Source organism: Sarcophilus harrisii, chromosome 1 (genome assembly GCF_902635505.1).
Source record: "Sarcophilus harrisii chromosome 1, mSarHar1.11, whole genome shotgun sequence".
Classification (NCBI taxonomy): Eukaryota; Metazoa; Chordata; class Mammalia; order Dasyuromorphia; family Dasyuridae; genus Sarcophilus; species Sarcophilus harrisii.
Window position 1 is genome coordinate 312,742,504 of NC_045426.1, and position 23,311 is coordinate 312,765,814.

Here is a 23,311-nt window from a genome sequence, read left to right on the forward strand (position 1 = left end):
ATGTTTAATACTTATTATTGAAACCAATTTAGGGGAATTCAAGAAGACATTCAAACACAGGAGCATTCATTTTCTCTACTGTATATAGTAGCTACCAGAATGATTCCTCCAATTATATTTCCCAGTGTTTCTCTATTCTAGTACAGGGATATCTTTATGAATTTTAGGAGATAATACTGATAAATTATGTTAATCCTTGTGTCACACATACTTTAGGTAAAGGTTAGTGGTCCCATAAGTGTGTATGTAAACCATAGCATAAAGACAAAGCTGGTGGCAGGAATCATGTCCAATTTTCTGAACCTACAGAACTAATTAAAAATCCACCAGTTGGCTACACCTAAAGAAGAGGAAGCAGAATATAGCCAAAGCACACAAGCAGTATCCCAGAACTAAAGGAATTATGTCAGGTGGCTATGCTGATTCTAGAGGAAGAGAAAACACACTGACTTGCAGTACTTTTTTTTTTACTATATAAATGTTAGTTATTATTATTATTTTGAAGTCCTGATAAGATGGACATGGCTAACATTAATAGCTAGGGGAAACAAACATAGATTTAGGAAAATTAAGAGCTACACAGGAGATCAGTGTCGGTATTTTTCTAACTATTCTCTTACATGTTTACTAGACTTCCAGTAACATCCCATTCTAATATCTCAGTGTGGTATGAGTACTTAAAGGCTATGTACTTGAAGTGGAACACAAGCTCTTGCCAAGCTGGAAAAGTTTCAAGCACCAGTCTGGTGACGTCTCTGCTGAGAATCAGTAAAATTAAATTCAGAGAGGCCCACCAAAGCAGGGTAAAAAAATTTTCACCTACATCCTTTCAAATAAACACTTTAACAACTTCTTAATCAGTGTGGTTATGATATAGATTGGTGGAAGTATCTATCCGAAATCATAGGTCCTTAAATTATGGAAGTGAGTGTGTATCAATTATGAATTTGTTCTTCCCCTGTAAATAACTACTCTTGCTTAAAGCTCAAATTATTTCACATGTGGAAGTGCAGAAAGAGAAAAGATCTAGGAGGAGCATGGGCAATCTAGTGGCAGTAGAGAGTTGGGAGTTTAAGAAAGGACTCAAGATTGTAACTGAGCCAATAGCCCAAACCTGAATAATGACACCTGGACTATAAAGTGGCTGACCTGCCAGTTCAGTTACCTTTGTTGAAGATCTGTGAGAATCTGTGACACCTAAAAGTCTGTGTGTAGAGGTCTTTGTGAACTTGAATAAGAAAAAAATCATACCTATATTTTTAATATAATCAGTTTTGTATGCACAGTGAAACTTTGTCAGAGTAGATAATATCATAAACTCATGGCTCTGCTCCCTGGTCATCTAGTCTTTCCTTAAAGGTCTTCAGAGATGGGGCACTCACAACCTGTAACTTCTCAAGGCAGCTCTTTTCATTTTTGCACAGATTAGATTATTGCAGCTAAAATATGTCTCCCTAAAACTTTCAACCCCTAAATTCTAATTCTGTTTTGTGGAACAAAGCAGAACAAGTATAATTCTTCTTCCACACAACAACATTTCAAATAGTTGAAGACAGCCATTATACCCCAAGTTTTCTCTTCTCTCTTTCCCTAGGTCTAAATATACCCAATCTCTTCAACAAACCATCACAAAGAAATGGTTCTGAGTCTCCTTACCATCCTGGCTATTCAATTTTAACTTCTGAGATGTTCTTTTCCAAACCAATTGTTATTTGGTATATTATAAAAGTTCAATAAAAGGATCAGCATGTTCCAGAACTGTTATTCATATTTCTTGCTCAGATCAGATTTTCTAGAGCTTAACCTAATTTACCTAATTTAATACTTAAATTAACCTCAGGAAAGAACATAGATACAAACTAAGTGCTGGGATATCCAAAAGCAAGAGCCAAAGGAGGCAATTTAATAATTTTATATTAGCTAATACTAATAGCTAACATTTATAAAATGCTTATTATATGCCAGGCACTGTGTTAAAGATTTCATAATTATTATCTCACTTGGTCCTCACAATAACCTTGGAAGATATATACTATTTCATCCCCATTTTACAGATAAGGAAACTGAAAGAAAAAAATTGGGTGACTTACCCAGAGTCACCTTGCTCCTAAGTGTCTGAAGCCAGATTTCAACTCAAGCCCAGTGTTTTCATTCATTGCACCATCTAGCTAGTCTGTGTTTTAAAGTCTAAGTAAGCCTTAAAACATTAACTATATAGTTATATGGAGAGCCAAATTGATGTACCAATACCTGCCATAAAAATCATGTCAGGGATGATGTACCAATATCTGCCATAAAAATCAGGTGAGGCGAAAGAAGTTAGCAGGGTGGTATTTGGTCAAACTGGTGGCTGTGGGGAACTGAGATAGAGGTACTGTTAAGAGTGGGTGAGTGTTTCATTAGCATATATGCAAATTTTAGTAATTTTTGGCTTTTTAAAAAAATAAAATCCACAAAGCCAACCAACTGAAAAGAAAACAAAGGGTCAGCTCATTTGTAGACCCATGAAGACACAGATGGACACAACAATGTGCTCAATCTCATAAGATGAAATATAAGAATGATAAATATAATGGAGATAAATGTAAAATCCTTTATTAGATTCAAAAATTAGCATAAAATACAGGAAATGTGACTAGATATTAGATCATCTAAAAAAGAACTGGAGATTTTAGTGGAACACAAGCTTAATATGATTAGACATGGTGATATGGAAGCCAAAAAGGTCATATGAGCTTTGCCTTCATTAAAGGAGATCTGATATTCAAACACAGGGATAGTACAGAGGAATAATTCCACTATATTCTACCCTAATTCCATACCATGTCTACTATATAATGTTCAGTTCTGGGTCCCAAATTTTAGGAAAATAGTATCTAAAGGTAGTCAATCAGAATAATTAAGGGCTTCATGATCAAGATCAGTTGAAGGTACCAAGTATATGTAGACTGGTGAAAAAAAAAATTTAGGAGATACATGATAGTTGTTTTCAAGTATTTGAAGGGCTGTCACATGGAATAGTAATTAGACTTGTTCTGCTTCACTCCAGAGGACAAAACTAGGAACAATAGATAGAAAGTGACAAAAGGAAATGCCTGGTTTGGATAGTAGATATTTCTACAAGTGTAAGAAGTGAGCAAGTAAGGTGAAGAGAGTTTGGGAGTCACTCCCAAAACTGAAACAAAGAATAAAAGATATAAAATTAGAATGAAAGTACTTAAAGAATAAATATAGTCTTCATCCAAAAAACTTTATTTTGAGAAGTAGTTATTATTTCTCCCCAATAACTGAAAAGAATGTATTACAATTTCAGGAGATGTTGTAGCAGAAAGATAGTAGCCAAAGTAAAGTAAAGCCAGACTTAAGACTGATGTTAAAAATAGGAAAGGGCCAATTTAACAAAGGTCAAATTTTCAAGAACTGTTTCCCAATAGATGGAACAAAAATTCAAAGACAGCCAAAGTGTACAGGAGATTTGGCAAGGGCAGGGAACAATGGACAAGGATAAATCTTCACATTCTCAAATGAAGATTTCATCTTATATTTCACTCTACAAAATGAAACCATTTCCTGAGAACTCCACTCTCATTCCCTTTCTCTTCATCCTATATCACCTAGATGCCTTCTGCCACCGTCTCCTCCATTTCTATTTCCATGAAGACGTTACATTAAAAATAGCATTAGTGACTCCATTTTGTCTTTATCATTTTGTGAAGCCAAGTTTCAGCTTTTTTTGAAGTCATCTGTTTTAGAAGTCACAAGAGTATTCCTTCTGCCAAATGTCATTGACTTAACAAATATCACAAAAATCACCCTTCTCTTTCACCCCCATGTCTCCTAATCCCCTCCATCAATCTCAAAACTATCCTATTCTCTCTCAGATCTACTCCACCAGTAAGAGGGTGTCTCAATCCCTATAATCCTGCTTTTTTAATCCTTCCAAATTGTACATTAACTGTAAAAAACTGGTCAATGTCCTTGGCTACTGACAGTCTTAGAGCTTTGTTTCTGTAACCACATGAATTGTTAAATACATTGTTATCTGAATGTAGCTACTTACTTTCTCTATTCCATTGTAATAAAGGCAGCCCTTCCCCTTCCCAAGACAAAGCCTTCTACATTTGTCTTAGATCCCAAATCTTTCTGACTTTGGACTAACAATTCTGCTCTTTCTCTTATCTTCCATCTCTCCCTATCTACTACATGCCCTTTTCTCCCCCATCCTTAGAAAACCCTCATTTTACCTAACTAGCCATACTAGCTATCATCCTTTCTACAACCCACTTGAGAAAGCCATCTATACTCCATGACCTCCTTTTTTCTCTTAATCTTAACTTTCTGCAATCTGGCTTTAGATCTCATCATTCAACTGAAAATATCTCAATTGATAAATCTAATGCTCTTTTCTCCATGCTGATTCCACCATCTGGCATCTTCTCCTGCAAACACTCCTTTAGGTTTACATGACACTCTTCTTTCTTGGTTCTCCTTCCTATCTATCAAATCTCAATTTTCATTGTTGGTCCTTCTTTCATTCATGTCATACCCACTAAATTTGGATATCCACCCCCAATTCTATTCTGGGAAAAAGACTAAAGGGAAATTAATATTATAGTAATAACCAATTATTAATTTGTGATTAATCTTTTTTCCTCCTATTTTTGTCAAGACCCTACTCCTGAAAAGACCAATTTGTTTCTGAACAGCCTGAACACAAACATGATCACTCCTAGCCCCTAAAGCATCTGCTCATTAGCTAGCTTGGGCTGCGACTCACCCTAATAGGACACTGACTTTTGTTTACTCTTAAACTGAGGCCAAACTGAGCTGCTACCCAAAGAAATGTGTGTGTTCTTTGTCTCTTCATTGGAGCTTGGCTTGTGAAGGAGAATTAAACCAGAGAGAACCTGATTAGAGTGCCCAAATTGTGAGAGGGGACTCAAACCTCATAACAATTGAGTTATGAGTTAGGAGAATATGGCCAGGTCATATTCTCAGTGGACACTCCTTCATCCCCCGAACAACAATGTCACTGGAAGGGCTGAAGAGCTCTTAGTCTACCTTCTTATTAAGTATCCACCAATTAGGGTTGCTGTTCACTTGACAGGAGACGGTCCAATAATGTGCTTCCAGGAAGAGAGCAAAAGCATTTAAGATGATTCAAGACCTCCATCTTTGGTTATGTAGAGAAACCACTGATCATCAATCTACTGATTACTGACTAACTTAGTTAATAAACTGATTATTAATACCTGGAAACTTGTCTCCTGGAATTTTATTCGTAATAGTACCTAGTAATCTAAGAGCTCCTATGGGTTCAATTGCCATCTCTTTGCAGATGATTCTCAGATTTATATAACCAGCCTTAATCTTTCTCTATTCCTACACCTTGGATATCTCTAACTACATGTCCTGTAGAAATTCCAAACTTAATATGTTTAGAACAAATTCATACCCTCCTCTCTTCCATGTTTCTCTATTACTGTCAAAGGCACTACCATCCTTCAAGCTCAAAATTTCAGTATCTTCTGTGACTCCTCACTTGTTCTTATCCCTGATAACCAATCAGTTGCCAAATCTTGTTTCAACATCTACATTTCTCAAATAGGTCTCCTCTTTACTGGCACAATTACCACTCTAGTTCAGGTCCTAATTATCTCACAATTGGGCTACTGCAATACCTCTGACCGACCTCCCTGTCACAAGTCTCTTCTCCCACACCAATCCATACTCATTCAACTGCCAAAGTGATTATTTTCTAAAATACAGGTCTAAGGAAGACCAGTAAAGATGGCAGAGTAGGAAGAAACAATTACTCTAATAAAGAGACCACCAGTTTGAGCTATGATCAGAACATCTAAGAAAAAATCATAGTGAGTCATTTTTCCAAATCAGATCAGACAGCATAGAAGAAAGACTGAAGCTTGAGGACACTGGGAACAGGGAGCCTTCCAGCAAAAGGAATAAATTGAGGTCTATGGTTCTGTTTTATAGGATGAGGCAGTCCAAGATTTCATAGGAATGCACCTGACACCATGCAGGACAAGAATAGGAGACAAATGGCAGTAATGTAGAATTGTATCTCAAAGATGAGTTGCAGATCCAATATAGACTGAGGAAGGGAATTGCACTTACAGCAAGAAATGATCATGGGTTTCAGACTGTGTACTAGACAAGAAGCAAAAAGAGAAACATGCAGGAGTTGTGTACCTCTGACTTATGGGTAGAGGGTTGGAAGGGGTAGGAGCCCTTAGTTTCAGCCCCCACCACAGTCTGAGACCTATAGCTGGATAATGAGGGCAAGGAGCTCTGACCAAGATGGATTTACTCTGAATCTTCAGAGCCTTCCAGCTAGCTAATAGAGAGCTAAGACCTTTACCAGTCTTTAGAATTCCAAACAAAAGCAGGTCTATATTTATTGCCTAGACTCAAATCTAAGTCAAAAGCTTGAAAAATTGGGCAACTAAGTGGCACAGTAGATAGAGCACCAATTCTGAAGTCAGGAGGACCTGAGTTCAAATCTGTTCTCAGACACAATATTTCCTAACTGTGTGACCCTGGGCAAGTCACTTAATCCCAATTGCTTCAGAAAAAAAAAAAAAAAAAAAAAAACACAACTTGAAAAATTCAAATCATTCAGGCAACAATGAGACTTCAACTTGAACCAAATCCTGTCAGGCATATTGATACTTAACAGATCCCTGGCTTGAGATGCCTCTGAAATCCTTGAAGAAAAAAAACACTTAATGTTCAGAGAAAGCAGCCTAAACAAAGTCCAAATAGTCTCTCCAGAAATGTGCAAAGCAGAACCTATCCCTAACACAAAGTATCAATTTAGGCATAAGACTAGAAAAATAAGTTTAAAAAAGACCCCAATTTAGGAATAACACTGGAAAAATAAGTAAAAGGTTCCTATCATAAAAAGCTACCATGGTGATTGGGATGCCCAAGACGTAAAGCTAAAAGAAAAGACAGCAAAACTCTTAAAAACCCAAAGGAAACAGAATGGAAACAAGGTTCAACTAGAATTCCTGGAAGAAATCATTGAAGAATTAAAAATTAATTTGTAAATGAAATGAAAATGCTAAAAGAAAGGAACGAATTGGAAAAGAAATGAGCACCTTGGAAGAAAGACTTGGAAAGAGAATTAACAGGTTAGTGCAAAAGGCTAAAAGTTCAGATCAGACCATGACATTCCCCTGCTCGATAAAGTTCACTTAGTTCCTCATTACCACCAAGATCAAATATAAATCCATTTGGCTTTCAAAGTGCTTCATAATTTGGCCCCTCCTACCTTTCTATCCTCCTTATACCTTACAATCCTCCAGGCACGCTATGACCTAGTTATACCAGACAACTTATAACTTATAACACTACCTGATCTTTCTACCTGTACCTCTACACTAACAGTCCCATGTCTGGAATATTCTGCTCCTTCACCTCTATCTTTTTAGTTTTTCTAGCTTTCTTAAAGACTCAACTCAATGGCTAGAAACTGGAAAATGAATGGATTCCCATCAATTGGAGAATGGTTGGGTAAATTGTGGTATATGATTGTTATGGAATATTATTGTTCTGTAAGAAATGACTAGCAGGATGAATACAGAGTGTCTTGGAGAGTCTTACATGAACTGATGCTAAGTGAAATGAGCAGAACCAGGAGATCATTATATACTTCAACAACGATACTATATGAGGATGTATTCTGATGGAAGTGGATTTCTTTGACAAAGAGAAGATCTGTTTCAATTGATCAATGATGGACAGAAGCAGCTACACCCAAAGAAGGAACACTGGGAAATGAATGTAAACTGTTTGCATTTTTGTTTTTCTTCCTGGGTTATTTCTACCTTCTGAATCCAATTCTCCTTGTTCAACAAGAGAACTGTTCGGTTCTGCACACATATATTGTATCTAGGATATGCTGTGACATATTTAACATGTATAGGACTGTTTGCCACCTGGGGGAAGGGGTGGAGGGAGGGAGGGAGGGAAAAAATCGGAACAGAAGTGAGTGCAAGGGATAATGTTGTAAAAAATTACCCTGGCATGGGTTCTGTCAAATAAAAAGTTATTTAAAAAAAAAAAAAAAAGACTCAACTTTAATTCTACCTTCACTGGAGGTCTTTTCCACTCCATGTATTCAGTATGTATATATCTAGCCATAAACATGTTATATCACCATTAGAATGTGTGTTCCTTGAAGGTTTGGGGCCTTTTTTTTTTTTTTAATTTTCAATAGTATTTTATTTTCCAAAAACATTTAAAGATAGTTTTCAACATTTGTTTTTATAAGATTTTGTGTTCCAATTTCTTCTCCTGCTTTTCCCCTCCCCAAGATAGCAAGTAATCTGATATAGTTTAAATATGTGCAATTCTTTTAAACATATTTCCATTATTTGTCATGTAAAAAAAAAAAACAAAAAAACATCAGACTAAAAGGGAAAAAAATGAGAAAGCAAAGAAAACAACAAATAAAAAGCGAACATACTATATGCTTCAATCCATATTCAGACTCCATAGTTCTCTCTCTGGACACAGACAGTGTTTTCCATTTGAGGCTTTTTCTGGTTTCTCTTTGTGGTCTTAATGCTTAGCACAGTGCTTTACAGAAAACAAGTTTTTAATAAATTCTTGTTCATATGCCCAAAAGGCTATAAAACTGTGTCTCTACTGGGTCTGTATCCCAAAGAGATCATAAAAGAGGGAAAAGAATCCACATGTGTAAAAATGTTTATAGCAGCACTTTTTGTAGTGGCAAGGAACTGGAAATTGAGTGGATACCCATCATTTGGAGAATGGCTGAATATGGAATATGAATATAATGGAATATTATTGTTCTATAAGAAATGATGAGCAGGCTGATTTCAGAAAAGCCTGGAAAGATTGACATGCACTGATGCTAAGTGAAGTAAGTATTACCAAGAGAACATTGTACACAGTAACAAGATTATGTGATGATCATCTGTGATGGAAATGGCTCTTTTCAATAATGCAGTACTTCAAGGCAATTCCTTGCGATGAAAAATGCCATTCGAATACAGAGAGAGAACTATGGATCTGAATATGGATCAAAGCATAGCATTTTCATTTCTTTTGTTGTTGTTGTTATTTGTTTGCTTGTGCTTTTTTTTCTCATTGCCCCCCTTCCCCTTTTGATCTGATTTTTCCTGCACAGCATCATGAATATGGAAATATGTTGAGAAGAACTACATATGTTTAACCTATATGAGATTGCTTGCTGTCTTGGAGAGGGATGGAGGGAAGAGAGAAAGAAAAATTTGGAACATAATGTTTTGCAAAGGTGAATATTAAAAACTATCTTTGCATGTATTTGGAAAAATAACACTCTTTAAATAAATAAATAAATTCTTCCTCATTGATTGGCTAGATTTAAATTAGAAATTTGAAAATTTTAACTGTCTGAGTCAGTCACAAGAAATCTCAAAAAAGGATTATAGAAAATATGAATTTGTTCTTGTTTCCCATATAGTTCAAGAGAAAATACACTACAATTGGTTCCAGTTCTAGATTTAAAAGATAATGATATGAATTCTAATTTAATGTGGCAAGCAAGGAAGAGTGACTAATTAGAGTGACTATCAGATAGCTTGCAAACTTAATCTAAGAAATTATATAAATCTTCCTCTGCCTTGAATCTATTTATCAAATATTTTTCTGATTTAAATTTCATTTCTCAAGTTGGTTCCCCTTATGGGAAAGGAATATATCTTTAATCATGTCTAACCCTGAAATTTGACAGCTGTGTTAAGACATCACCTCAGTCTTCTATTCTAGTATTTAGGCCCAGGAGGACTAATAGAACAATGAGAACAAGAGAGCTTTTAGTCCCTGAACACACACACAAGTCCAGCAGAGACTCACACTGCCATCCCATTCATGAACTCCTCCACTGCCTGGCAATATATTGTGATAGCCACTCGTGCATCAGCATCAAAAGTGAACTCCAAGCTATACATGACTCTTGGCTTCTCATTCTCTTCTGTTGGACTGTCAGCATCATCTTTGTACCTAGACAAAGAAGAGACAAAAGGAATAGCAAAGTTAAATCCTTCAACAAACAGATTCTATCCCAAACAAGAAAACTTGCCAAATTTAGAATTATCAAATTATCAGGATGCCAGGAAAAAGAAAGGAAACCAAAACTTCACCCTGTAGTTACCATCCGATTCAAAAACAAACTGCTTATTTCCTCCAAATAGATTTATAGTCCACTTTTCATTCACTTGCTTCCCTTCCCCCAATGCCTGAAACATGCTCATATGAAAAGGAAATACATCATCCTGCATGATCTCTGGGCCAAAAGTCTCTTTCTAAATAGGTCTTCTCTCAAAGGCTGGCCTAAATGTAAGCTTGAATGTATGTCACTGTTGAAGTCACATTATCTTTTAATAGATATCTATGTCTGAATTAGTGATACACTGGAACTAGATTATTGTCATCTACTTAAACAAAACACACCTATCTAAAAAATCTCCAGTTTGGCATTCATCATCCATTAAACTGAATTCCTTAGTGGAATAGAATTATTTTTTGCTTTAATTGTGTCTCCAAAACTAGCATACAGTAAAAAAGAGGGTCATTAGTTTAAATGATGAAGAGTAAGTCAATCAGTAAGCCTTTGTTAAATGCTTACTGATTATTGACCTTCTCCTTACTAAGTAGTCAAGGGTAGACTCTATTTTGTGCCCATAAAATGGCTATATCTTTGTGAAGACTCTTCCAAGAGTGTAAATTTAGATGAATTTAGTTCTCTAAGAAGAACCTATAGAGGTCCAGAGCTATCAAAGAAATTCTTCTCCAAGCCTGGATAGTTTACAAGAGTTCAGATAACCCTTGGGCAAGCAGGTCTTAGGGCTTTCTTGGTGGATTTTAACGTAGGTTATAAAACAGTTATAGTCTTATCTGAAGTCTCAAGTAGATAAAGGATTCTTGTGATTATTTTGGTTCAACCACATACGGCTCCAAACATATCCTGAGGTAAAAGTTATGGGATGACTTCATTGCCCAGAAGTGCTATTATTTACCCCAGAATAAAAAGAAGAATTTTTTTCCCCTCTTCAAAAAATAATCAGATCTTTGAGCTCTGACTGGGTTTGACATTTTGATACACCACTCTCTTTTCAATGGACTCCTAATTCCTTTTTTCCTATTAAATCAAGACTCTCCTGTCCCACCTTCCTTTCTCTCAAGAAATAAAAGTGCCTCCTTCTCAGCAGAGAGAAGCTTCTAGATACTATAAGTCTTCAAAACAACTAATTTCAGAGTTTCACATTAATGAATAAAAAACACTGCTCCCTCAAATAATCAGTGGAAATTGCATCTAGTTTTCAAAGCCTTCTGTTCAGCTCATATGAAAGAAAGGACAAAAAAAAAAAAAAATCATAATGGAATCATCAAGGAAATTGCTTAAAATCCCTTTAGACTCTGTCCTTCCTTTCTTCTGAATCATTTAGAATAGCAAGCCTCCTTCCATTTAGTAGAGAATTTGACCACACATTCACATAGCTCATTCTTCATAAACACTGGGTCCAACTGTCTCTTCTCACCACTGTCTGGTATTCAAAGAAGACAATGTTCAAAAGAATTACCTCACAAGTCGTAAGGAGTCTTTGCGAATATTCACCAAGCTTCTTAGGGTCTTCACAGGTTCATGGGGAGCAGGAGTCACATAGGGAAACTAGAAGGCAAAAATCAAAACCAATCTGAAATAAGTATCTAAAGATACTGAATAGTGGGTAAATGTTGTGCTAGACTATCCTCAAATACAAGTATACAAGTCTCACTGCATCTAGCCAAAGTCACATCTAGATATAATCAGCTTAATCATAATGATGAGGGCATTCCTGAAACTCTCTCTCTCTCTCTCTTGGACTTTGGGGAGAAAATTTGGGAACTCCCTCAGAGAAGTTCTCCCCTGAAAGACTGGCTCCAGGGAATCAAACTAAAGTCATTCTGTTATCTAGGTGGGGCTAGTTGAGTCCAGAGCTAGAGAATTCCAACCCTATTGAATTGAAGATTAGCCCAGAGACTCACTCAATTTCCAAGATTTTCTCTGATTCCAGCTCAAATCACACCCAGCCCCCATCAAGAGCTGCTAGCCTAGGTTTCTGTAATAAAATGAGCCAACTTAAGGTTCTTTCTTACCTATTTCCTTAACAAGACTTTATACCTCTCTTGGGATTTCTCTGCTAGAAATTCTCTATTACTCTGCCAGGACTCCTCCACTAGAAACTTTACCTTTCCACCAAGGAATTCAGTCTTTCTATTCATTAAGAGCAAGGGCTAACTTTCCAATGCCAATAACAAACTTCTTTTACCAGTCTAGCTTTTCAGGTTTGCAAATCCTTTTATGAAGGACCTCTGTGCCTCCCACAACTCCCTACCCTGCCGAATCCTAGGGAGATTTAGGGGAGCCATACCTCTTCATTTAACTCCCTGACCACCAGGAACCCTAAATCTCATCAATATGATTCCTGGGAAGGAACTTCATTCAGTGTATAACACATAATACAACAATTTAGTATTTTGTACTTTCCATCTGGCCATCAATACCATATTCTACCAAGAATCCAAAGAGTGAAGGATTATCTTACAAATGGAAGAAAAAAGACAAAGTAGTTAAGTAAGACTTAGAATTAAAAATGATCAAATCCCATTTCCATACTCAATTCTTAAAGATGGACTCCCTTGGCATTTTACCCGATTTAAAATTATACAGTTACTGAAGTCCTGGAAATATGTGACTTTTTCATTATTTTTATTATTTTGTTCTTCATTTTCAAAAATTTATTTTCACCCTTCTGAAGAAACAATAGACCTCCCTTCCAAAATGTTCAAACACCATAAAGAATAATTTAGGCCAAGGATTATAGCAGTATTCTAAATTTCAAAGAAATTTAGATAACAAGCAAAAGTTATTCCAGCAGAATAAAGTATGTTACTCTTAACAAGCCTTGAAGTCAGAAAAGAAAGCTTTGAAAATGGGAGTGATTTCAGTGAAAGCTCTCCTTTATTCAAATTCTCTTTCAATCACAAAAATTAGTCAATCAGTTAACTAACATTTATTAAAACACCTACTTCGTGCTAAATACTGGGTATATAAAAAAGGCAAAAATTAGTCCCTGATCTCATGGAATTCACATTTTAACAGGGGTGACAACATGCAAGTACTCAGAGGGAAGACTCTAAGATTCAGGAGAATTTGATTCTTGCAAACAGTGGAACTTTAGTTGAGATCTAATTGAAGCTAGAGAAGTTAGGAAGTAGAAATGAGAAGAGAGTGACACAGGCTTGAGGGATAGGCAGTGACAATACCTTGAGTCATGGAATGAAAATGCTATGTTCTAGGAACAGAAAGGATGCCAATGTCATCGGACTGCCGAGAACAAGGAGGGAAGGTCTAAGACTGAAAAGGTAAGAAAAGGCCTTATTGTGAATAAGGCTTTAAAAATCAAAAAGAGGATTTTCTATTTGATTCTGGAGGCTAAGAGGGATCCATTGGAGTTTACTGAATTGGTGGGGAGAGGTAAGGGGAAGATGGAGGGACAGAAAGAGAGAGAATATTATCAGACTTGCATTTTAGGAAAATCACTTTAACAGCTGAATGAAAAGTGAATTAAAGTGGAGAAGAAACTTGAGGCAGAAAGGCTATTTTAAATGATTCAGGCAAAGGATGATATGATTAGTCTCTTCACCAGAATGGTTGCAGTATCAGAGAAGAGAAGGGGATATACAGGAGAGATCTTACAAAGGTAGAAATGACAGACTTGAAAACTATTTACTGACAAAAGTGAGCAATTCCTTCTATTTCAATTGGAAGCAGAAGAGGACAGTTAAATCATGAATGATATAAAAAGGGAAAACAAAATTAAAGAATAAGAAGGTGAAACATATCACAAAGATTTTTATATTGGGAATAATGGGCAGTCAGTAGTGGAGCTAGTATGAAATCCAAGAGGCCTGATTCAAATTAAACTCCCATTATCAAGGGCTGCTCAACTTTTCTCTCAAAACAAAAACATCAACTAACAAAGAAAAAAACCACCCCAGTTCTTGAGTTGAAATAATGTAATAAGCACTAATTGGAGCTTGAGGGAAGACTATCATTTTTGCAGCTAACCCTTCACCCTTTTACCCCTATCCCATTCCTTCTGATATAATAGTTCAATGTGGTCAGTGAGTCAATAACTATTTGTTAAACATCTACCATGTGTCAGGCACAGGAGATACAAAGAAAGACAAAAGATAGCCCCTAATCTTGAAGAACTCACCATCCAATTGGGAAGATAACAAGCAAACAATTTATGTACAAACAAGCTATATACAGAACAAATAGGAAATAACTGACTTAGACACTAGAATTGAGAGGGATGTGAAAAACCTTCCTGTATACAGCAGGATTTTTTCTGAGATTTGAAGGACACCAGGAGGCAGAGATGAGGAAGGAGAGCATTCAAAGCATGCAGGAGAGACAGTGAAAATTCTTAGAGCTTTAGAGATGAAGTATCAGCAAGGAAGGTAGTGTCATTGGATTGAAGAATACATGAGAGAGTATAAAGAAGCCTGGAAAAGTGAGAGGAAGAAAGGTTATAAAGGGTTTTGAATGCCGGAGATTTAATGTTTCATCCTAGATGTGATACTGAAGCTTATTAAATCATTATTATTATTTATTAAATTATTAGTTTATTAAATGGGAGGATGTCATAATTGAATCCATGAAAGGAGGCAGATATCAATTTACCTCAATTTCACTGGTTAATTATGAGGCTTCTGGAAACTCAGGGAACTTACTAAGCCACAGCAAAAGACAGTCATAACAACTTACTTTCATGCCAAGAAGCCAAGCCTTATCTCCAACAATTCTCATTACAATAGAATTCTATGTGTACCAATATATGAAATCTTAAAAGACAAACTAGCCCTCTGAATTCAGTAATGTCGTCCCAAGGTCAAGGACTTACCTGCACTGGTCTGTTGCCCAGGAAGTTCAGATCCATGTTCTCTCCAAAGAGGTAACCCTCAGGGTGAGGGGTGTCGAATTTCTCACCTCCCATGAAAAAGTGGGTGGCAAAGTAGTTTCCTAAAAAAGACAAAAACACAACTTCAGATCATGCAGGTCATCAGAGTATGACAGGAATGTGTCAGAGATAAAATGAGCCCAATCCAAAGCCCAAAAAACTTTGGGAGAACATAGACAATGAACAACTTCTCTAGATCGGCTGCTTCTTTAGACCCTTCTGACAACCTCCTCCTTTTTATCCTTCTTTCATGACCAGTAAAGAAAGAATTGAATAGGGTACCTTTGTTAATCATTTCTTTTTTAAAAAATTATTTTCTTTTTAATTAATGGAATAAAACAAGCTTTTCCATAACATAATTTTTTAAAGAGGATGATTGCACATGAAACTACAAATCTACTATGTATAAATTTCTATCCCTTTTAAACAAGTTATATAAATTTCTTTTTTCCCTAAAATATCAATTATACTTCAAGGCCAATTTCTGGAACTACACGTAGGCTAGTACAGCCAAGTTTTGATACAATTTGGTGGAAGGTACAGCTTGGCTCATTATTGTCTCACCTCTACCTTTTTGACTTTTTTGGGATACACATAAGCCAATACCTGGAAATGAAAGATTATTCAAACATCCAAGGGACTCCTTGGACAAGACTGTCAAAGTTAATATGATTTATAGCTTAATTTCAAAACACAGACCTTTTCCTTTTTAAAGTCACTCTATGTGTTTGTTCCCTTGATCCATCTCATCTTCTCCATCAGATTGCTTAATCATCCTTCCCCTTTTTTCAATTTCCAACTTTTCCCTATCTACTAACATTCCCTTCAAACATCCTAAAAATGTTTAAATAAATAAAATATAATATACTACTATGCCTATTAACTATACAGTCCTATATTTTTCCTCTTTTTGTCACTGAAAAAGTTTTTTATACTTGGTAACTCCATTTTCTTTCCACTCACTCTCCTCTAAACCTTCTATAATCTGGCTCCATATTAAACTCAACTAAGATGCTCTCTCCAAAGTTAACAATGATTTTAATTGATCTATCTAATGTTTGTTCTCAATCTTGATCTTTTTGTATCACTGGACTACACATCTGACACTGACGACTATATTCTCATTCTCTGGTTTTAATGACATTGCTCTCTTCTGGCTTTCTTCTTGTTAGATCATTCATTCTTAGTCTCTTTTGTTGGATATCTTCACATCACACCCACTACTTATAAGTATAACCTAAAGTTCTCCCTAGGGCCCTAAATCAGGAGATTTTCCCATCTCCTGATGACCTCATCAGCACTCATGGGTTCAATTATCATTTTTATGCAATTAACTTCCAGATCTACATATGCAACTCTAGGTTTGCTTCCTGAGCTTCCTTCCAGCCCCCATCACCAACTGCTCATTGGCCTTCCCTGAATAATCCCATCAATCAATCATTCATTCATTCATTTAGAAAATCTTTACTGAATGCCTACTATGTGTATAAGACCTCTGCTAGCTACCAAAAGAAGGTAAGGCAAGAGGTCCACTTTCCTGGAATTTTCAAAATTATCAATATAATTGAGAAAACAAGATATACAGCACTTCACACAAAGTAGGTTCTCAATATATGTTAAAAGATTGAAATGCTGAAACAATTAACTAAGTTGAAAAACAAAAATTCATATTATTATGTCCATGACACTGTTCTGACTTGTAATTATAAGAGGGAAAGCATTTTAAAAATAAAACCCAGAGAAGATGGTGGAGAAATGGCAAGGGAATTATCTGAGTTCTCCTCTACACCCCTCCAAATAACTGATTATACCTAAAAACTTTCTCATTATTAGAGTAGTTAGAAGTGCACACAGACAGGGCACAGGTGTGAAATGCATGTGACAAGATAATTATATATAAAAAAAAAAAATTTAAGGGAGAGAAATAAGAATGCACTGGGAGAAAGAAGCAAAAAGGGAAGGGTAGAATGGGATAAATTATCTGACATAAAGGAGAGAAAGGACTTTTATAGTGGAGGGGAAAATGGAGGTGAAGCATATGGCATATTCAGTTTGGGGAAGAGAAGGGATAAGATGAGAGGAAAGTCAGAAGCAGAACACTTTTCGAATAAATAGGGTGATGCTCAAAAAGTTATCAAACTGTGCATACCTTTGACCCAGCAGTGTTTCTACTGGGCTTGTCCCAAAGAGATCTTAAAGGAGGGAAAGGGACCCACATGTGCAAAAATGTTTGTAGTAACCCTTTTTGTAGTGGCAAGAAACTGGAAACTGAGTGGATGCTCATCAGTTGGAAAATAGCTGAATAAATTATGGTATATGAATGTTATGGAATATTATTGTTCTGTAAGGAACGACCAGAAGGATGATTTCAGAGAGACCTGGAGAGACTTACAAAAACTGATGCTGAGTGAAATGAGCAGAACCAGGAGATCATTATACATAGCAACAACAAGATTATATGATGATCAATTCTGATGGACGTGGCTCTCTTCAATAATGAAATGTTTCAAACAAGTTCCAACTGTTCAGTGATGTAGAGACCATCTACACTCAAAGAAAGGACTATGGGAACTGAATGGTTCCCACACTGTTGTATATTCACAACATAGCATTTTCACTCTTTTTGTTGTTGCTTGCTTGCATTTTATTCTGCTTTTTTTTTAAACTGGTTTGATTTGGTTTTTCTTGTGAACACAATAATTATATAAATATATATGTATATATTGGATTTAATATATATTTCTACCATGTTTAACATATACTGGACTATTTGCCATCTAGGGGAGGGTGTAGGGGAAGGGAGGGAAAACTGGAACACAAGGTTTTGCAAGGGCTAATCTTAAAGAAATTTCAATGCATATGTTTTGAAAAATAAAAAGCTTTAATTAAAAAAAAAAGAATAAATAGGTGAAAGGAGAGAGAATAGGACAAACAGAAAATAGGATGGATGGAAGTACATAGTAATCATAACTGAATTTTTTTTTACAAGTTTCTGTTATATATATACTTTAACATATTTAAGATGTATTGGTTTACCTGCCATCTAGGGAAGGGGGTGGGGGGAAGGAGAGGAAAAGTTGGAATAGAAGGTTTTGTAAGGGTCAGTGCTGAAAAATTACCCATGCATATATCTTGTAAATAAAAAGCTATAATAAAAAATTTTTAAAAAAAATACAAGTTTCTGTTATAAAGATATCATTTCTCAAATATACAGAGACCTGAGTCATATTTATAAAAATGAGACCCATTCCTCAATTGATAAATGGTCAAAAGATATGAATAGATAGTTGTCAGACAAAATAATCAAAACTCTTCAAGGTCATATGAAAAAAATGCTCTAAATCATTCAATAATCAAAACTCTTCAAGGTCATATAAAAAATGCTCTAAATCATTATTGATTAAAGAAATGAAAATTAAAACAATGCTGAACTACCACCCCTACCTATCAAATTGGCTAATATGACAGAAAAGGAAAATGATAAACATTAGAAGGGATGTGAAACTATGCCAAAAGTATCATAAAAGCATGTATACCCTTTGACCTAGTAATACCACTATGAAAGCTGTATCCAAAAGAGAAAAAACAAAAAGGAAAATGACCTATATACACAAAAATATTTATGGCAGCTCTTTTAATTGTGGCAAAGAATTGGAAATTCGGGAGATGGCCATAAATTGGAGAATGGCTGAGATAACTTGTTTGATATGATTATAATAGAATACTATTATGCTATATGAAATGATGAGCAGGATGCTCTCAGAAAAACCTGTAAAGAGTTACATGAACTGATGCAAAGTGGAATGACCACAACAAGGAGAACACTGTATATAGTAACAGCAATACTGTATTATAATCAACTGTGAATGCCTTGGCCCTTCTCAGGCATAACAATGTTTTAAGACAATTCTGAAAGACTTATGATGAAAAATGTTGTTCATCCAGAGCGAAAGAACTGAAGGAGTCTGAATGCAGACCAAAGCATGCTTTTAAAAAAATTTTTCCCGGATTTTTTGTCTGTTTCTTTCACAAAATGACTATATATTTCATATGATTGCACATAAAATCTATATTGAATTGTTTACTTTAAGGGAGAAGAAGAGAATTTGGGAAAAAATGTTTTAAATAATTGTTAGAAATTGTTTTTACATATAATTGGGGAAAAATAAAATATTAAATTTCAACAAAAAGCAATTCAGAGAGGAAAAGCCAATTACACAATTGTGGAAATTAAGTTACCTAAGAGAAATTGTAATGAAAATATGAATATTCAATTTTAGTCTTTTTTTCATTAAGCCAGGAAACTTCTGATCAAAGTCATTAATTACCCACATATGTAGAGGGCAGAAATGATTCTTGGTTCCTACTCTCAAAACATCATCAATCATTTCCTGAAATTCTTAGATGCTGATTTTTTTTTAATTTTTCCTCTAAAAATGTCTGTTCAGTACTTTTTAATATATTTTGTATTAGTACATTTAGCATAGCCACTTAAAGTACACAGTCTGCCTAACTTACAGATCTATAAGTCACAACAAATTTACAAGGGAAGCTTGGAACCAAAGTACAATTTAAATTGGCTAAAGATCAGACTGTCTATAGACTGTTACTATCACCTTTTTTGGCTTTCTGCCTTTGCTGATTCAGACGTTGTGGCTTGATTTAGCTCACGAAAAATGTCTCGGCAACCTTTTTATAGAGAAATGGGTGGGCAGTACCTGGAAATCAGACATACTCAATAAAAATAATAATTTACATTTATACAGCACTTTATGGTTTGCAAACCACTTTACATATACTATCTCATTTTATCCTCACAATCAACCGTATGAGAAAGGTACTATTATCCCCCTCTAAATTATCTCAAGCCAGATTTTTCAGGCCTGAATGTCTAGGGGTTCGTGATGGCTGTTTCTCTCTAGGACACCATATTCTTTTCACACTTTCAATTCTTTTACCCCTTGCCTATAATGCCCTGGTTAGCTTTCTGGAGGTCTTGGGACTAGTCTTGGTTTCAGCAGAATAATTACCATAAGAATAGTCAGGAATAAAGTTCAAAATCTTTATTATCTCCTTCACAATCTGTCTCCTTTGACTAGGGCCCAGCTAGCTTTCTGGAGGACTAGCCTTTAGATGGGCCTTGGTCTCAGTGGAGAAATGAAGGACAGGTCAGCCATCATATGGTGGGAGATGGAATGTCTCTCTCCCAGTCCTTGTTGGCTCTTATATACTCTATTATAAGTACATCATCGTAGGTGTCAATCTTGTAGAATAGGTGTTAACTATACTAAGTACATATAAACTAGAGAATCATTATATTAATTCCACTGAGTTAATACCTTGTTGTAAGATTAAATCAATCATACTGAACTAGAGAACTATTAATCATCATGCTAAACTAGATAACCATTGTCTTATCAATTCCACTGAGTTAACATCTTTCAAGTATACTTCTTCAGAGTTCTGCTCTTTACACTTGTCTTATTACTTGCCAAACTCCAACTCTAAATTTCTTTAGTCATCTACTTTTCCTGCACCTAATCAGGACCGTAAAAATCTATGTTTTGATTTCTAGCTTCAATTTGTTCATTCTCTAAGAATCTTTTTAGTCCTCCTTAATTCTATTTTCATTCTCCACAGGGACTATTCCTAAACTTTTTCTGATTTCATAAACTGCATTCCTCCCACTCTCTTAGATGAGAACTTCACCTTATACATTATTGAAAAATAAGGGTCCATCTGGTTATATGAAAATCCCTTGGCAGCACTCCCTTCCTTTGTTCCATTCTCTAACAATAAGATAGCCTTACCTTATTCCTTTCTGTGTATGTTTGCTCTCATCTCCAGTAGACTGCCCCCTAAATTATCATTATCTAATCTTAAGTCTCTCCTTATCTACTGGTTTTTTCCTTCTTTGCTGCCTACAAGTATTTCCACGTCTTCCTTATCTTAAAAAAAAAAAACCAAAAACCTTCATTAGACCTCACCATCCCCTCAAACTATCACCTAGTCTTCCTCTTCACTTTCTCAGTCAAAGTTCCAAAAAGAGCTGTTCTGTGCTGGATGTTCCCACTTCCTTTCCTCTCATTCATCATTCAGGCTTCTGACTTTATCACTCAATTGAAGTTACACTTTCCTAATTACCAAATGATCTAACTGCCAATTCTGATGGTTTTTCAGTCCTCATATTTCTTGTCTTCTTTATAGCATTTGGTACTATTGGCCCATCTCTTCTTGGATAACCCACTTTTCTCTGGTTTTAATGATACTACTCTCTAGGTTCTTCTGCTACCTATCTTAATGCTCTTTCTCAGTCTCAACTGCCATCCATATTATGTCCTCTAAGTGTGTGTGTATGTGTATATATTCTGGATCTCTTCTCTCTCTACACTTTCTTATCTCAGCTCTTTTGGGTTTAATGATCATCTCCATGCAAATGAGTTTCACCTTTATATTCAGACTCAGCCTCTCTTCTTAATATTAGTTCCCCCATCACTGAATGCATATGTAACATTTCAAATTGGATGTTTTATAAATACCTCAAAACTATTATTTTTCTCCCAAAACTTTTCCTAACTTCTCTTCTGTTCAGGTCACTATCACCCTTCTAAGTCTCCCAGTTCGCAACTACAACTCTACCCTTTTTTTTTTGTTGTTGTTTGCATGCTTTTTCTTCCTCATGGTTCCCTTCCCCCCCTCCCCTCCCCCCCGCCCCCGTCTTATTTTTCTTGTACTATATGACAAACATGGAGATATGCTTAAGAGAACTGTACATATTTAACCTATATCATACTACTTGTTGTAATATGAGGGGAGATAAAAAAGAAAAGGTGGAAAATCTGCAACACAAAGTGGTACAAAATTGAATGTTGAAAACTTTTTATATGTATTTTAAAAAATAAAAATAAAATACTATTAAGAAAAAAAGATACTATAAAATCACTGTGGTTCCCATTTTTCTCCCACACTCTTTGACAAGAATATAAACTTCTTGAGAGCAGATTACATTGATTTCATTCTACCCCCAAGCACCCAACACAATCCTAGCAAGCTTGTAGATTTTAAGTTAATGTTTGCTGACAAATTAATTGACACAAAGTGGAAACGGCCATTAAACATCTATTCACTTCGGGAATAAAATAGAATACTAAAATTTCAATTCAGTAGTGTTATGTAAATCTTCCTCCTCCCAAGTCTCTTATTTCTAAATGCTAATAACTAGACCCAGGGAATTTGAAAACAGCAGTTTTAAGTGATAAGTAGAATCAGAAAATCTGTTTTAAAATTTTTGAAAACTGGCTTTTGTAACTTAGTAACACCTTACTTATGTAAAGCTACCCTGAAATTTCACCTATCTAAAATGGTGAAAATTATAAAATATTTGTTTAAAGCTATATATATATTTTTAAAATGGATATCTGGAACTCTTAGTCCTCAAGGATTCCAAGTAGTCATGACCGTTAACAATATTTGGGGGGGAGGGGAGGAACTCAGACAATTAAAAATGTCACTCCTCTCTGATGTCTGGCCCTGATCTATTCTTCCCATACTTTCCATTGTTGAAGGGAGGAAGAAAAAAAAAAAAAACTCAGCTGTTTCTGGAAGCTTTTCATAAATTGTAAGTCACTCTCTAAGTATGAATTACTATTATTAAAAGTTTCTGGTTTGAGTTGAGTGGCGGGCAAGCCAGATGCCTTCCTCGGCTCTACTAAAACATATTCTCTCATCTGACTGACATTCTAGAAGATATTCAACTAAAACCCTGCCATTTAGTTCAACCTCCCCAGAGATGGGCTATCAACTGTTTCTTTGGCTTGGTTTTTGATTAGCCTCTTACTCTTTATCTCTAGAACAGTCGAGAGTCTTTCTGTATGAGTACTGGTAGCAGAAAACTAAAAAGTTCAACAAGTCGTTTTATTCATTATATATTCCTGTTTCATTGACTGGTCTCTAGTATGTACTTTCTGAGTTCTGGTAAATGATTTATTCATTCAATTAATATTTATTAAAAGCCTACTATATGCAAAGCAATTGTGCTATTAGGGAATTTAGAAAGATAAATAATATACAAATACTGCCCTCAAGAAGTTGATGATCTCTTAGGGGAATTCAATTCTTACTTAGCCATACCAGACACCTATAATAAATTCCAGCCTTATCCAAACATCAATTATCCTCTGAAAAAATAATACCTGTATCCAGAGGAATATAACAGCATCTCATATCCTAAGAAGCCAGTCTTTGGGGGTCATTCCTAATGAACAGTTACC

General features: G+C 35.5%; 1 protein-coding gene across 5 annotated transcripts in view; it reads right to left on the reverse strand.

Moving 5' to 3' along the window:
• Positions 1 to 23,311, reverse strand: part of MGRN1 (mahogunin ring finger 1) — a 104,163-nt gene that overhangs the window by 55,662 nt on the left and 25,190 nt on the right. For 4 of the 5 annotated variants that reach the window (XM_012542996.3, XM_012542995.3, XM_003761731.4 and 1 more), the window contains exons 2-4: positions 14,985 to 15,103; positions 11,613 to 11,701; positions 9,886 to 10,032 (exon numbers count right to left, since the gene is read on the reverse strand). In XM_012542996.3, the coding sequence (XP_012398450.1) occupies positions 9,886 to 10,032; positions 11,613 to 11,701; positions 14,985 to 15,103 (355 nt within the window). Of the gene's footprint in view, positions 1 to 9,885; positions 10,033 to 11,612; positions 11,702 to 14,984; positions 15,104 to 19,657; positions 19,747 to 23,311 lie in introns of those variants that run through there. The other variant, XM_031945241.1, reaches the window with a different exon arrangement.